We start from the raw sequence: 18335 nt of genomic DNA, 5'->3' as shown, positions 1-18335 counted from the left end.
TGGACTGGAGAAAAGCTAATGTCTCCCCAATCCACAAAAATGGTGCTAAAGAGGAGGTAGGTAACTATAGGCCAGTGATTTTTGTCAGAATAAGCTTTCTATGGTTAAAGATGCGATCCAAGAACATTTCGACAAGAATGGTATTCTGAATAGATCCCAGCATGCGTTCATTGAGGGAAGGCCATAACTGCCCATTCTGGTAAAGTACTACGATATCGTCATGAAACAGTTGCAGTTAATAATTAGTAGGATTCATCCGTGTGCTCTTTCATGAAAAACCCTTGCGTGGCATCAGTACAATAGCACGGTATTTTCATATGTCTACTTCATAAAGAAAAGAAACCCAAATTCTGTTATGTCATGTCCGATGAAATCTGCTGCTAGAGAGACAGAGTGCCTGCTTGTAAAATATAATTCTATGAATAGAGAAACCTTGGAACATGCTTTCTAGAAAACCAGAAATAGGCTTTGCCTATTTCAAATCCTTCACTTGCTTAGTTCTTTGATATTACACCGTTAAGTCATGAATAACTTTGGCAGGTTTATCGTAGACAGTGTCAGCGGTGACTCTTGTCTACAAAAAATATAACTGAACGTACCCAAGATAGTTAAACTTTGCGAAGATATGCACTCCCTAAAATAGCGATAAATCTTTTATAGTGTGTATATATATATATATATTTTTTTTAAATTAAATAAAACATAAGCCAGTAGTATGGCAAAAACTGTAGAGCGAAAATTAACATAAAAATAACCAAATAAACGAACAAACGGAAAAAAAGGATAAAAGTTAGACGTAAATAATAGCCCAGAAACCCCTAAATAATTTCGAACTTTAAATCCAATTAACATAACGTATATAAATTTTAGAATAATGCCAATTACATATTAATTTAGCGGTACCCCCCCGAGAGGTACCAGTTCCAAAAGACGTGAAATATCACCAAAAAAGGGGGTTAAAGGAACTACTAAAAAATGACAAAATCAGAATAAAATAAAATAAAATAGACTGACCATCATGCCCCATATCGACAGAGGACCACGAGGCCAATAATGGTCATGGAATCGCTGCATTTCAATCTCTATACAAATCGTCGCAACGGTGAAAAGATCGAAGTGCCAAATCATCCTTCCTCCTCCGATCAATCTCCCAATGCAGAGGATTTGCACGGCGGTGGTCCTTATGCAGCGAAAAATAATATATATTTTTCGTGTATATATTATATTAGCCGACCGGGCTAGCCGAGTGGGTAAAGTACCTGCCCGGCAACCCAAAGGTCGCGGGTTCGATTCCCGCCTCGGGCTTGGATCAAAGTACTGCAAAAACCTTGGGAGGTGCAATATGGCCACAGAAGCCGATGCGCCAACAACTACCAAATCAAAAAATATATATATATATTATATTTAATATTTATATAATATTTTCGTATAAATATATATTTTATATTAAAAATATATATATATATTTAAATTTAAAATTTTAAATATTTTGGCTTCATATGGAGGAATTGCGAGTCGCTGCCTCTAATGAATGCTCAATTATTTATTTATTTACTTTATTATAATTTAACTTTTGTCAATATTTAATGGTAGTATATATATATATATATATATATATATATATATATATAGCGTATCTTATGTAGGGCAACTCTTGAATGCGAATTCATATCCGCCGTGTTATTTTCTGTAGGAAAAAAATCACTCTCAAGCCATGGTGAAGTTTGTGACGTGTATATAAAGTGTTAAACTGGCTATTAAGCTACCAAGAAGCAGCGATCAACAAGAAAAGTGCTTCCTGGTACCCCCTCCCTGCCATGAAGAGGCGGGTCTCTAATAGCACCTACTGATTCCATACAAACATATAGTGTATGTCAGAGACCGAAGAGAAAAATGTGTTAAATAAAATAAATTAAGTAAAAATCCCGTGCCACAAAGAAGTGACGAATTCAGTGACACAGTCCACCCAAAATGTCAGTCACACACCGATTCGCACTACTTCAACCAGGAAACTATAATAAGAAGAGTAAATGGATAAAGAACCAATAATTGCTCAGAAGCATAATTTGGCACAGTTCTGCACGATATAGACGTTTAATAGATGTTAATATAGCCTGTACCGTCATATTAACGTACTCCGAAAGAAACCATGCATATGCAGCAGCATAAGATTATTGGAATTTTTTTTTTTTTTTTATGTAAACCCAAACACGAGAGTTTTTGTTATTAGAACCTATAGTACTTAATACCGTGCTTCGGTTGGAGGTTGACAAGACGAAAAAAGATTTGTTGACATTGGACTTGAACTTCTGTAGACTGTAATTTTCAGGAAATACGTATGAAGGAAGGTTGTTCCAGAAAACGGCAGTTGAATGAATAAACGAAAGATGAAAAGTTGGTTCTGTGAGTTTGAAGTTGGACAGTAAATGGATGTTGGCTGGTGGCGGCACGTGTTCGGACTGTTTTGAAAGAGAGAGCGGGAATTATACAAGCCAATTCAGAAGAACAGTGCCCATGGAAGTTTCTGTTATAAGAGGCATGCACCAGAAACAGTACGTCTATGAGACAGCCAGTGGAGAGACTCTGTTAGAGATGAATCATTAATTAACCTAACTGCCCTCTTCTGAATGGAATCAAGAAGCCTGAGAGAGGTTTTGGGGCCACCAACCCAGATGCGGGAACAATGTTCCATGGCAGGGTGGATTTCCGATTTATACAGAGTGAGCAGCTGTTTGGAAGAAAGGTAACGCCGAAAGCGAAAGAGAAAACCAAGTTTTTTAGATGCAGAGGAAGCAATATTTGTAATGTGCTTGTGCCAAGAGAGAATTGAAGTCAGGGTAATCCCCAAAAGAAATATATCATTTTGCCTAGAAATCGGAATGTCATTAAAGATAAGCTTACGAGCAGAAGAATCCTTTTTGCAAGATATAAGACAAGACTGAGTTTTAGAAGGGTTGAAATCAACTAAGTTGTCTTTGCCCCACTGAAGAATTACCTGAAGAAAGATCGGCATTTAAGGAATTGGTAGCAAATTTTCAGGAAGTTGAAGCTGATCGAGATGGCCAAGGTTTCTCAAAATGGAAAGTGGAATGCAATGTGCTATCGGCAAAACTATGGATAGGTTTCCAGTCAATGGAAGAAGGTCATTAATACATAAGAGGAAAAGAGTGGGGGAAAGAACTGAACCTTGGGGGACACCAGCATTAGTGGAGAAGTTAGAAGACAGAGAGCCATCTACCATCACCCTCAGTGAGCGATCAGAGAGAAAACTGGATAACCAATTACAAAAAACAGTTGGCAAACCATAAGATGTAAGCTTGTTTAGAAGACCTTTATGCCAAACACGATCGAAAGTCTTTCAGATGTCAAGAGCAACTACTTGTGTTTTACCGAACCTTTCCATTGAATTAGTCCATAAATGGGTAACATAAGCCAGATTATCCATACAGGCGATCGTTGATCAGACGGAAGGTTTCTATGTAGTTTAAGAGTTGGCGGTTAATTGATTTCTACATTACTTTAGAAAGAGTAGAAGTAATTGCAATGGGACGATAATTGGATGGGAGGGATTTGTCACGCTTTTTAGGAACTGGCTGGATATGAGAAAATTTCCAAGCAGAAGGAAAAACACCTTTAGAATAAGAAAGTGAATAAAGGCAGCAAAGAACAGGAGTAAGTTCAGGGGCACAGGTTTTGAGAACAAGTGGAGAAATACCACCAGGACCTGGAACTTTCTTAGCATCAAGATTCGTCAAAATCCTTCTGACATCCTTTTGACGGAAGACCACAGGAGGCATTGAATGGAGTGTATTGGGAATGGTGGTAGATGTTTTACTAAGATCATTAATACATGAGTTGGAAGAAAAATGGAATGCTAGCAGTTCAGCTTTATCCTTGACTGAAGTGACAACAGAACCATCTGGTTTGGACAGAGACAGAGGTGGGAGCAGAGATGGCCAAAGTTTGCGGCCAATAGCCTTGTCAAGAGACCAGAATGCTCGGCTACCATTAGGGCAAGAAGGAAGTTTTCTACTCTTAGCCTGTTCAAAATCTATTTTGGACTGATTAATAACTGCTTTACAAGTGTTTCGAGCTTTGGTGTAGGCAGAAAACGAAACTGAAGAAAGAAAGAATTAGGAACAAGCCAATTACGATATGCAACATTCTTCTCTTGAACAGCCTTAACACATTTATTGGAAAACCAAGGTTTAGATACAGGACGAGATTTTAAAGTGGAGTGTGGGTTAAAGGATTCCATTCCTGCAAGAAGAATTTCACTGACACGATCTGAGCAAACGTTGACATCAGAACATTTAAAACAATAATCCGACCAAGGAAAAGAAATCTCGCATGTCATCCCATTTTGCATTCTTGTGATGCCAAACAATACGAGGTTGGGAATAGGCATGAGATAAAGGCTCCATTGGAGAAGAAACAATCACCAAGTTGTGATCTGAAGTGCCTAAAGGACCTCTCACTTCGATCGTGTACTTAGAAGGGTTATTTGTGAGAAAAAGATCAAGCGTGTTGGCTGTATGATTAGGATTGTCCAGTATTCTTGTAGGTAAACGAACAATCTGTGCAAGGTCATTAGTAATTGCAAAAGCCTCAGCATCTCGACCAGCTGGAGTTGTGAACGTTAAAATCACCAAGGAAAATTACCTCACTGTTAGATTGGAGAAAGTTGGACTGGAGAAAGTGAAGTTGCAAAGAGAGGGAGTCAAAGAGCCCCAAATGATTAGTGGAGTTGGGTGAACGGTAGAGACAACAGCTGAATTTGACACAATGAGGTAGAGAGATTTTAAGTCAGAGAAGATCAAAGAGAGGAGATTCCAAATTGCCACGTCTCTGACAGGTTATATCCGAACGGACATATGCACAAGTACCACCTTTGAGGCGAAAGGAATCATGCAGCGAATAATTTGGGCATCTGAGATGAGCAGTAGTTGAATCAACCGATAACTGAGATTCTGTCAGAAAAAGTACGTGGGGTTTGGCAGACTGCAAGTAGAAATGGACGTCGTTGAGATTAGAATTGAGACCACGCATATTTGTGAAATGAATTATTAAGTGCTTGGGAGGTTAGATCTTTTCCCAGATAAGCTTGCTCTATTAGTTTGACAATTCATGGTGTATTCAATAGTAAGAAAAAGTGGGTGGGATATGCTGCATGAAGTAATGAAATTTTTGGATATGACGTACACGACAGTGCTCCCCCGCATACACGATATTCGGACTCCCTCCAGTCACTATCTGGCAGAGTAGAAGTAACAAGATTATACACTAGCTGATCCGAAAGCCTCCTAGAGAGTTACCAATAGGTTCGGTACGGTGTAATAACTAGCGGCCGGCTTGCGAACACCGTTTTAGAGCTGTACCCTCGAAATTTAAGGAATATTGGATCTCGCCACGAAGTTCATCATAACCTCAAATATCATCAGTCATACTGCATGATGGAAGGGTTGACCGGAACTTATGTCTAGAGACTAAACATGGGTTCCACCACTTCAAGCCTCCAATAAGCATAGTGGTTGTATTGCACCGGTTTATGAGAGTCATATACCACCTAGAAACTTTGTATAGAAAGGATAAGGTTCTACTGTTCAGTTTGCTATCGTTCCTGTTATGCTAGTAGCTTCAGATGCAGTCATAAGACGAAAACATGCCTTAACCTCGGCTTATATATAACCCTCTCCTTTCGTACAGAGGTTTCGCGCTTCTTGTCGGGTTCACCACACCTGCACCTTTCTGTCCACTTGGCACAATTGGAAACACGGTTCACCGGACCAGGGAAATCCGTTTTCGTGTCTAGTTATCAGAGGTCTAATTTCTCCGCTCCTCTTCCCACTGTAATGCAGATTTGCATTTGATGGGCCGTCAGCAGGAGTAACGGGTGGGCATTGGTCTGTGGTAGCTCCACCGTGCTAGGGTTCGATGAATGGTTCACAGTGAAATGCATCGTGCCATCCTCATGCTGTATTGCCTGGTTATTATAGTACATCTGTTCCTGTGATCACGTTGGCTCTTCATACTGTCCGTTTGGTCAGCAACGTGTGACTGGCTTGAATGTGAAATATGGCTGGCAGTTCTTCCACAGTTGGTCCACTCTTAACGTGACACTCGGCTGTACTGGAACAGTGAAGGTTGTTGTTTGGTTTTTAGGAGCATTAGCAACTAAGGCCATATTGCTCCCGGAATATGCGGTGGTCATTCCCTTGACCTTTCCGCATCCTCCGTATTTGGTGGTGACGGGCTCGAACCCCGGTCTAATCAAGAAGCGTGTGCTATGCACTGCTGCTCCTTCCCACCTGGCTACGGAGGCGCCTAACAGTGAAGGAAAGATTTCATGTCTGAAATACTTGCCCCGTTATTCTGGCCTCAATGATCATTCCCACCAAACCACTGGAACTCCAGTGGTTTGGTGCGAATGATCTTCGCCGAAGAATGGGCTCTCCAGCCCATTCTTCGGCGAAATACAGTTACTACTTAATGTTGCAGTGCCAATACCTTTATATAGATTATGAAATCACTATTTCATTTAATATTTAAATGTTGAAAATAAACATGGTGTAATCAAATGAATGATTTTTATCAAATCAAAACACTGTTAAGCCACGCTGCAACTGAAAACTAGATCCCCATCTTTATTTGTGGTTGCAGTTGTGAAGCTGTCTCTTCAATTATAACAGTATTTTAATTTCATAAAAATCATTACTTTTATATTTGTTATATTTCATATTATATATACTAATGACTGTTTTGTTTCTGGTTACGCTGCAGTTTTTTTTTTCACTTTTATATTTCGCCTTCATAATTCTTTGTTTTAATATAATATATTACTAGTTTGCTTTTCTGTGCACCCTGGAATTTCACTTTGATATTTTAATTCCACTTTGTTTCCTAATCTCTGCAGCATATAATTGTAAAACAGCATTTTAAACCCAGTGTACCATTTTTGAAATCCGTATGAATGCGGGAAATGTTTGTTTATTCCTTTCATTAAAATTTCAGTTAAATGTTTCTTAATGCGAACTGATTCTGAATGTAATTCAAAGTTGGCTGATAAAATAAAAATGTAAATATAGATATGGATGAATTGCTGCCCTGCATACTGGACTGTCTTCATTAAGAAATTTATCATAGCTTCTGTCCATTAAAAAAAGCATCGTGAATTAGGCAGATAAAACTTTTCTTTGAAATAGAAATATTTTTTCATTGATTTTCAAAAATTTCATCAAATTCAAGTAACTTGTTTTCACTTCAATTAGGAGCTTTATGTCGTCATTATCCCTTATAAGAAATAACTCCAGTACAGAAGTTTGGAGAAAAATTATTTTCTAAATGAGATTATTTGAATAATTGCTCATGAACATCAGAGTTCGTCCGTTTGACATACTCCATGAACAGGATTATTAATGATATAATACTTTCAAGAAGAAACTGCGATTAAGAGGTTTTATGAGTAGAAAAAAAAAAAAAGATTTTGTATGCTTAATGAAGTCGCGCAGTTTTTCAGTGAAGCATCACGCAATAAAGGAAATTGATAAGCGGCTACAAAATGGACTTTTATACAGTACTTTAAGAAATAGTTTATATGGTTTATTCATAAAGGATCTATAAAGAATTCCAATAATAATCTATTATTACTAATAAAATGACAACCATCCCAGATGTCTTTTTAATATATAAAGGAGATAGTATGCAAGAAAACAAGCTTATATAGTATCAGCCAAAAAAAAAAAAAAAGCTTACACAGTTCGCCCATCCGTACCCTCACTGAAAACGGCTCAGTTCAATTGATTACTGGTCAACAGTAATTATTCTATCACTAAGGAGCATTATGCTTAAATAGCAAACGACAAAAGATAATAGAGCCAAATAATGGGTAGCTTATTTAAGATAATACCAGCGGAGTCGCGTTATTGAATATTTTATATTCTAAGTTGCCTACTTCTTAAGTGATAAACAATGTCAGCGACAATGTAATTTTGAAAGCAAACCAAATTCTAGTATCTGATAGTTAATATTAAAGGGAATAATATTAACAATTATATTAACACTCCTAATAATTACGTATGTATAGCTGTTCATATTTCTTATACACGCATTTTTATCACCATAGAAACTTTCATCCAAGTGATTCATTTGTTTCCCTGCTACCAGTTTACAAGTTTCATTGTTCCATTAATGAAAAGCATTCCCAGTATTCCCCTTTCCTGTGGGGACTTCATGACTCGCCATAAATATTGTGCACTAGCAGTTCTATCTTTGCTTCTTAATGAACACTATCCCACCAAAAATCGCGTAGTCATCGAACACTCCTCTGATTACACGGAATTGTGTATAACTAAGAAATATGCAAATATTTTGACCTCTTAAAGATGATTAGAGGTTAGCTCCTAATCCATACCAGATGTGCAGCTGAATGATAAGCATAGGTTTTGAGGAAGTGTGTGTGGGGAGGAGGTGAGAATGATAGTTGAATATATCATGTGCAGAAAATGTCTGTGCATGCTTATTGCTTAGAAATTATGCCTCCCTAGGCCGACAGTTATGAAGGTAATGAAAAATGGTAGTCCAGAGGTGGCATAGGGCCCAAGAAACAACCGTGTAGGTGGGAATTACTGACTGACAGTATTTCGCACAGCACCATCAGGTCGGTTACTTCATGTTCTCGAGAGACGTCCTATGTCCAGGAATGGTGCTCCTGTGCCACTGCAAGATGGCAGTATCGATGACTGTCGGTCAGTAGGGGAACAGGTTGCCTACTCTGTAGGCCTATTCGGAAAAGCATCCCCTGGATAGTGTGCTGGGAAACGTTTCTCGGCGTTCTAATTGTAGTCTGCCATTAATTGAGGGATCATGAGCGGTCTATTGTCGCGGGGACAGCACGTGCTAACTGCCTTTCACCTCGATCAACCAGTGGTGTTCTTCCCGTCCCGGAACGGTGTCTGTCCCGCTTAAGACCATCCCGCAGTTCTTGAACAGCCTGCAGTTGCTGAGATGCTGTCCCCGTGCCTTCCTAGAGGTGCAAATCGTTTCCTTTTCAAACTCCATCAGGTCCTTCCCTTTCTCTATTTCACTGGCTTCGTACTGATGAACTGACAGGCACTCCTCGGTGCTGTGTGATGCATCCACTCGTAAAGACAGAGTGGTCGATTTTTGCCCATGAGTTTATGCTACTGTTGCAAGATGGTCTCCACAGTTCAAAAGATGGCGGGAGTCAGTTGAGGATGATTCAAGGTCTGGTCGGCCATCTGAAGCAATCAAATTCTGAAACAGTCGTCACCATTGAAGAAAAAAATAATAATGCAAATAAATGTTGATCCAGTTTGGGTACTAATGATGAAATTTGGCTACATTTTCATTATTCTGAGTTCTAATTATAAAGATTGCAGTGGAAGAAGCACAAGGGATCTTTAATCCCGAAAACGTTTCTAACCATCAGCTAAGGGAAGTGGCCTGAATTTTCTGGAACACATGTCGTTAATTGATTACCTTGCACCTAAAACCTCAACAACAGGATAATATTATGTCGGTCGTATACTAAAGCTGCAATTCGGGAAAAAAAGGCTACTCCATTACAATTCCCTTCTGCACAGGCCAAAATTCATGAATGTTTGAACAATTAACCTCTTCCCCTCAGCTCAGATCTGGCCCCAAGTGATTTATTTATTCAGAAACCTCAAGTCTCATCTTCGTGGAATACTTTTTAAACATGATGAAGAGTTAAAAGCAGCTTGTTTGATTTCCAACCTGAATAATTTTGTATTTGAAAGATTCAACTCTTTTCAGATTAAATATAATAAATGCATATAACTTCTGGGCCAGTACATTTAAAAATACGATTCTTAAATCGAATAATTACTATCCAGCCTGGTCTTTTATGCTCCTTTTTCTGGACTTCTCTGCTTGTGCAGTGTCTTCACACACCGCAAACGAAGCTAGTTGGAAGACTGTTATTGATCTGTTTCCTTCTATTAAGACCACATTAGCAAAAATTTGCAATTAAGGTAACGGTTTTATTAAGAACGCTCTTCCTCAATTATTATGCTGCTGTCAAGAACGCTTTAAGGACAAGCGCAAATACTTGCCTTTCATTACATAAAAATTATAAACATTGGTTTTTATTAAAAAATCCTTTAGGAACGTTAATTAATATGGTAACAGATAATGAGTTTGTGGGAAACGCTAGCTATATTCAATTCAAAATAATTGAATTAACAGAATTGAAAATAATTCAATTCTAGCTAAATTTTCATTTAGCTAGAATTGAATTATTTTGAATTGTTGTGCCGCCGAATAGCTTCAGTATATTATGGCTGGCAACATATAGCACTGGTTTTATAAAGTAATTAGCTTGCAAATTACGTTATAAAAGTATCCAAGTGTAGTTACTTTTACTTAATTCCAACATAAAGACTATTATTCGTCTTATGGTTGCACCTTTTAAACGATACGAGCTGCGTTTCAGAGATCGATTTAATACTAAACATTTCTACGCAATGTTGGTTCAGGGTTACATTTAGGATTAAACAATTTAAAGTTTGTTTCTCTGTTTTTCCTTCCAAAGGGAAAAAAAAAGATTCCTGCTTGAATCTTTAAAGTACTTTCCTTGAGTATCCTCACTGCTTTCTTCTAGATCTGCTAAGCCCTACGTTGATTTCATCAAGCTCCGCTGCACATAATGCTTAGCTGAGGTTTACAATTAGATTCTGTTGCTTTGGAAACACGTTTTCTAGGAGTTTCAATCTCCAGCTAATTTTATTGGTTCGTTTATAATATGTGGTAGAATCTATTAAATCTTGCGCACTTGAGTGGCTTACCTAGAATTTTTTTATTGTAAGTGAGCTATACTAATATTGAGTTATGTGAAGGTATCTGTCTGGTTTCGTTTTACTGCATAAAGAAGGATGTGTACGGAGCTCCCGCAGTTGTTAAACTGAACATCTTGTTTCCTGCGGTAGAGGAATGTTTTATTTGGGCATAATAATATTTCATTTCTACGTAATTGGTTGCGCAGTGTTCCAGTTTTCATGATTTGCTTAAATCACATGTTTTCTGTACTAAATTATCGCTCCTTTCGAGTTTGAAATCTTCAAATCACATGGGGAAAGAACTCCCCCCCACTTTGTGGGATGCCGTCCAATCTATGGTATGTTTGATAAGAATTTTCCTGTTTTTAAGAAGTTGTTTTCAATAACAAATAGGTTTCCTTCGATTCCGAAGTAATATTTCAAAATTTTCACCAGCTCTGCCGTGCAACGTATGTCAAAAGCTGTTTTATGTCCAGCAATACGATTTCGAGTTGTTGCTTAGCATTTAGGGTTTTTTGGATTGTCCAGCTGGTCATTAAAAGATTAGACTGTGGACTCTTCTAGAAATAACCGTATGGGGATGCTGTGGTCAGTTGAAACAGTGTTCGACTAAGATCGGTTGGATCGTTTTTTCAAAAGCTTTTAGCAACCCACAGGATATGGATTTGCTCTGTAGCCTTTTAAGCCATTCGGTTTGTTAGTTTTTGGTACTGGTAGGGAGTGATACGGACGTACACCTGGACGTCAGTTGTTTACCCCTATGGACAGAAGCACTCTCAAGATGATAACTTAAACATCAATCGCGCCAAATTTGCGAAAGACTGAGGAACACGAGAAAGATTTCAATATCTGCCTTGGTCACCCCATTCCACGATGGGGAGATCACATTTAGCTTCTGTGGGATGGCCTGGAAAGGCGTCAGCACAATTCTTGTCCCAGTTACTCCAGGAACTGAAGACAGTCTTATTCCATAAATGGTGCAGTATCCTTCATGTAACTTTTCAACATCTTCTTGACTCCGTCGTGTGCGATCTGCGGTCCAACACGCTATTAGCTCCTGTTTGTCCTAATAAAATTGTCAAGTATTGTATACCACCCACATACGGATACATATAGATAACCTCCCAGTAGTTAGAGTAGTAGTGCTCTTCATGGAAAGTTGAAGTAGTCATCACCCACAAGGTAACCAGGTGACACGTATGGGCTGACTGGATGATTATATTGATGGTGAATTGCTGCTGGTGTGGTTTGGAACGTGTGTGTTTCAGTTTTCCTCCAGCAAGATCTGCTTAAGGAAGTTTAGAAAGGCAGCCTACTCCTTGTGAACTGTGTTTCGTCCGTGAAATCATAATCGGAAACTTCAAGTTACGGGTGTAATCACCGGTAAAAAAAAAAAATTGTGGAGTATCATCAGTTGGCCGTAAATGTCTTATGAATAATGGGCTACAGATGATTCTCGTGTTGGATCTGCCTTACCACCAAAATGAAACATGGTTTTGGTGTCGAACGTTTAAAGCATGTAAGCATGGAATAACCACATTCACCCTGTCGCAGGAATGTGTGGAGCTTTCTGAAAATTGCCGTGTAAAGAAAGCGAGAGCAGGACCTCGGAGAGATTTCCGGATCATGTTGTTATTTGGTTTTTAGGAGCATTAGCAACTAAGGCCATATTGCTCCGGGATATGCGGTGGTCATTCCCTGACCTTTTCGCATCCTCCGTATTTGGTGGTGACGGGCTCGAACCCCGGTCTAATCAAGAAGCTGTGCTACTACGCACTGCGGCTCCTTCCCACCTGGCTACGGAGGCGCCCCTTCCGGATCATGACTTGAATTAACTCGAAAATGTCACAGAAATTTTTTTAGTTAAAGCAGTAACTACAGAAAACGCTTACTTAGTGGTCATTAGATAGGGACGCTATATCCGAACTAAACCATGGTGCCTAAAATGACTTTCAGTATGAATAATTAGGATGTTTCAATTAAACGGCACCGAGGTCGCCTACTTTTTAGGTTTAGGCTATCGAGGTCTATCTCGCTTATTTTTAGGTTCAGTATCAATTTTAATCAGAGTTTTAATTAAAGGGCAGTTTAGAAGACATCGATGTCTATATCGCTTATTTTTATGTTTCGGCTATTTGGTATAGGAACCCTTTTCTTTTTTGCCATATTGTGCTGAAATTTGTTAAAATTGAACTAAGTATTGCCGTTTAGATTTTATGATTTCTAAATTGAAAACTGCTTAATAAGCTATATTTTTTCTTAATGAAAAGTTGCTTCCGCCCTCGGTTTAATCTGAAAACGTCTTTGGTAGGTGTATTTCTGAAACGAACATAAACCGATTTTATTTCGGTGGAGGAGGAACACGAAGATTGTATTAGATGTTTTCTCTTGAGTACATGCGTTTATTTGTATATGAGCAGTGATATCATGTATCCTCATACTTACAGCCGTTGTTTTTAAATCTCTTCAGATAAAATCGGCTTACATTTCTTTCTGACGTACACCGATGTTTTTCGAATAAACCGAGGCGGGGAACAACTTTAATATTAAGAAAAAAGCAACTGATTAGTCAAAATTTTAATTTAGGAATCGTACAATCTAAACGGTAATACTTAGTTCAATTTTAATTATTCCTCATCCATTCCTGACTCGGGTCCAGCATATGTTATATTCTTTTTCGGCATCCGTTTCTGCTAGATTCCAAGCCACCTGGGAATCAGGGATAATGAACTACGCGCGACCAGATCACGACAACCCCAGAAAAGTCGTAGCCTGTTAGTCCCCTACACAAACTACAGGCAGGTAATACACTAAATTGCTCTCCGAGTAGCAGCGATAGTGGCATGGACAGGTCACGAACAAGCTGTATCATATAAAACCTGTAATCCAACACTGACAATCTAGTCTGCGAAGGAACTGTAGAGGAGTTGTTCTTGCTTGCCTCCGCATAAGACAAGTTATCTTACGCATTCTTCCTTGCTGAAGGCAGACGACTCCCCTATGTGTCAGTACTGTGACGCCTTTTGACCATATGACTCATTTTATCCGAGTGTCCACGTTATAGATACGAACGTGTTTTATATTTTACTGCTTTTATTCGTCTAACTGAGCTGTATACACTCAGTCAAATTTTATTCGACTGTGATCGAGTGTCAGCCGTTTTTTATTACTTAAAAGCTTTTAAATATTTTTAGTCTTACATAAAATGTACTTTTTATACATATTTCAGTTACTTTTATTGTTATGCCTGTTTGACACGGTGGCCTTATTTGTCAGGTCACAGAAATCTTTTGATTCTTATCTTTTACCTGACCTGGTCTTGGCGCATTGTAGCCCTACTTGCTAAAGCACCAATAAAATCCAGGACAAACCAATTTTAACATGAAATTCAAAAATCTTAGCCTAAATATAACAAAAAGCTCCAAATGTCGAACTTGATGCTAAGAATAAGACAAATGGCCCCATATCATATCACTTTTAATTTAAACACCCTGTATAATACTCGTAAAAAGTTAAAGTTTTTGGTACCAAAAAATTGTGCATTTGTTGGGCGTTTTGCTCGCATTTTTTGGTTTTTGCTTGCATTCTATGTAGTAGTGCTGCAAATGGTTATTTGTATTATCGATTGGTTGAATACTTTATCCATTTTATATCCTTGATTTCTAGTTCATAACTACAAATACAATAACGAAGGCAACACGAAAAATATTAAATTCATATAGCTTCTAGCTTCATTACAATATAATTAATACTTGGGAGGTTTACATTTGCTTGATAAGAAACATTTTTAAAAAGTCAAAAACGAATTGATGCATTCCTCAGTTTTGCAAATAGTTGACAGAAGTCATCTTTCGTATTGAAGTCATTGTCAGGTGGAATTGACATTTAGTCTTTTCTCTCTTCTTAGGAGGCGTTCTGTAGCACTTCAAAGCATCTAGGCAGCACGCGAGATGACGCACACGTTATTCTACCAGGATGACACTCTACACTCCATCTTCCACGGGAACCTGACAGGTGCTCCAGATCCTCCGGCTCGGGTTCTAAAGATTTTTGTCACATCTACGAAAACAGGTAAGCCGCTTCTGTTGTTTCATATGCGTCTTAAGAAAAATTAATCTGTTTGTTTCAGTGGAATGTACAACATTTTGAAATGTTGAGTCTTTTAGTTGTTGGTTTTGAAAACCAGTTTAAATGCAAGCTGTCAGCTTCTCTCGGGGTGTTTATAGTTTAAATGCGCTGTTTATGTTAACTTGGCGGATTTAAAAAGTCCCCACTAACATTAGTTAGTTGGGACTTTTGAAAAATTGAACATACGAATCGACCACGTCTGATATTGTAGTTTGTGTAATTATATTGGCACTTCTCCGGGTATCTAAATTTAAAATAAGGATCATTATATTTATTTTTAAGAATACTTTAAAGAAAGAAAGAAAGGAAAATCAGCAATTCTCACGTAATATTGTAGTCATGTTACTGAAAATATTATCAGTTTTTCTTTTAATGATTAATGTATTTACATTCTTAAATGAAAGTATAATATAAAATAAATATAATATCATAATGGAATAAAATACATTTTGCAGGAAAAACTCCCATTCATGGCCTGTATAACCATAGACAACCAGTAGATTAAGGATTATTGAAAATGAAGAATATAATATTAAAAATTAGGATTATTGAACATTTTGGTCCTTATCGAGGTGTGTTATAGTATCTTCCCTAAATTGTCGTATAAATTTAGTTTTAGGCAAAGTGATACTGGGTAAAAAAAGTTATTCCCTCTAGATCTGTATAGTTTATATATATACATACAGAAACATAAAAATTTGCATGCATTTATTTCTGTACAGCATCTGCAATAGGACCTTGACAGAGTTACACAAATAGATGACCAACTGATGGCATCTGTCGGATACCGACAAACGACATAACTTCTGTTGCGACTTGAAGCGGATCTGTAATAATAGATCAGCAATGTTATTGTGAAAAAGTTTTCCTGAGGATTGATTTGTTCTATTCTGCGTTTGAATACTTATTATTATAATAATAGCTAGCATTTAGTCACGATGAATTTGTTCTCCCATGAATCTGGATTAGTTAGTGAAGGGAAAAGAATCACAGATGTTGCAATTTGGTGTTAGTGTTGGCAAAATAATGCAAGGAAGCATTTGCTTATATACAGCATTAGCGAAAGTAAACTTTAATCCATTTCATCTGTCCATTCCTTCTACTAACGTAATAATTTTCCAAACAGTCTTTAAATGTATTAAAACTACCCACCTCCATATTACTATGTCGAAATTTATCCCAACAATAAATTACTCTATGGCCGAAATCAAATTACTTCAGTAAATAAATAAATATGCAATAATGTATTCTGCAACAGCTTTTTTCACTTTAAATTCTATTCCAGTGTACGAAAAGAGTAAAGATGCTAACATCATTTACTTTCTTAACCCTTTTAAAGCCTTATGCACTTCACTTCGGTCGCTCGCAGTTTCCAGATGCTGTGGCCCCGAGTGGCAAGCGATTTATAGTGCGATTTTCTAGTGTTTTTCTATGGCGAGTACTAGTTTTTTCATAAACCCTCCTCCGCTCGCAACGTTACTGCTTTCTTTTTTCTGATCGCTTGGTCATTGGTTGGCACCGCTCCTGCCTCCACGCGGCAGGGCCGGTAACTTGGGAGAAGGAAGTCCCTCTCACAGGGCTAAAAGAAGCAACAATGGATTACGACGAATATCCACCACTAGAGCCAACAGGCTCTCAACATACTGACACCCGTAGAATGGAACATGATCTTAGTCTCCCGAAAAGAATGAGAACAGATTCTAGCAAATCATAACCACCAGCTTTGCTGATAATGTATTCATTATCGACTCAACCAGTAAGCAAATTGTCTCCCTTTATCATTCAAAGATGTCTTATATTCAGCAGGAACATGTCCCGATACATGTGACCGCATATCTGCCAGCCCCCAAATTAGAAGCCAGAAGGACAACAAGAAAGGTTGACATCACTAGCCCCAACTTACTTGACGTAGATAAGTGCATCAGAGCCGTGTGGGTCACCCCACCCACACCAGATAAGTGTGGGTGGCCTTAGAGACTTGTGACCCAGAACTAGCTGTGAACATTCTCACAAACTGGATCAATACGGTTGCCAAATATGCTGCCTCTAAAAAGATCACAATCAGTTCATATACAAGGCTTTGGTGGAATTCTGAACTCAAAATGAGTTTCCAGCTGAAGCATCAGCTCCATTGCACATGGAAACAGTCGCAAAATGTCAATGATCGTACGTTTATTCAAGGGCACGGGCTCAATTTAATCACCTGAAATCTGAGGCTATCAAATTATACGTTAACCGTGAGCTGGCTAAAGGAAACATTCCATACAAGAAAGTGAACCCTCATTTTCCTTTACAATTTGATCCTGAATTGTGGCTCGATTTCGTAACTAGATTTAACCGTAATCCTATGCCAAACTCAGATCTAGCTCTACTAACAGAGCCCATCCAGCAAGAAGTGTTGAACAACATTCAGATTACAAAACAACAGCTGATCGTAGCCATCAATTCTCTACCTGCCTCGTCAACCACCGGTGATGATGGAGTTCCACAATTCATGCTCAAATGCCCAAGTCCGTACATTATTCAGCCACTTTTAATAATCTTCAACCAGTTACTCTCGAACAAAATTTTCCCACAGCAGTGGAAAAACTATCTCATCAAACCTTTAGCCAAAGTTCAGTCGCCATCGAAACCTAAACACTTCCGACCCATCTCCAACTCCTCCAGCCTGCTGAAGCTCCTGCAGAAGACCTTACTCCCCATCCTCACTAAGCAGATCTTGCCCAGTAATCCAGCCCAAATTCAGTACTCCCTTCCAAACAGATCAACGATCACCAATCTACTAGCCACCACGAATACTATCTTGTCAGCATTGGAGAGGCAGGAACTAGCTGTGACTTACTTAGACATTGAGACTGCATTTGATGCCGTCCAAGTAAACCAACTTCTCACTCTCCTGGAATGCCACTTCCAGATCACAGGGAACATATTATGCTTTCTCTCCTCTCTTCTGAATAATAGTTATAAAGCTTCATACAGGAGATTGCACCCTTACTAGATCCGTCACCGCAGGAGTCCTTTCGGGCCTTCTGTTTTCATCCATTATCTTCCCACTGGTTGCACATTCTCGATGTCTACTGAGCTATGCGACGATATCAAGATACTCACTCCCGTCATCCCCGGTCGACCTAGATCTGGTAAAAGTGGAAATTAACAACACTCTCGCCACAGTCACATCTTACCTCTGCCAGTTTGGGCTCAAGATCAATCCTGCTAAGTCCGAATTCATGGTGTATTCATTGAAGCATACTCCTTCTTCTCTCCAGCCTTCGGTCGGCAACACCCTCATCCCAATTGTGTCCAGCCATCGTGATCTGGGCGTTGTATTCGACCCAAAACTTCGATTCACAACGCCCACATGGATATGCTCCTCACCCGTGCTTCAAGACT

General features: G+C 38.6%; 1 protein-coding gene across 1 annotated transcript in view; it reads left to right on the top strand.

The window, feature by feature from the left end:
* Nucleotides 1-18335, top strand: part of LOC150081687 (protein qui-1-like) — a 706673-nt gene that overhangs the window by 291156 nt on the left and 397182 nt on the right. The window contains exon 3 of the mRNA XM_090378807.1: nt 14725-14888. Coding sequence (XP_090234933.1) covers nt 14768-14888 — 121 coding nt within the window. The 5' untranslated portion in view covers nt 14725-14767. The remainder of the gene's footprint in view (nt 1-14724; nt 14889-18335) is intronic.

The sequence above is a fragment of the Mastigoproctus giganteus genome, chromosome 8, assembly GCF_048544385.1.
Source record: "Mastigoproctus giganteus isolate SK-2022 chromosome 8, ASM4854438v1, whole genome shotgun sequence".
NCBI lineage: Eukaryota > Metazoa > Arthropoda > Arachnida > Uropygi > Thelyphonidae > Mastigoproctus > Mastigoproctus giganteus.
Note: the sequence above shows the minus strand (reverse complement) of the source record. Positions and strands in the feature narration are given on the sequence as shown.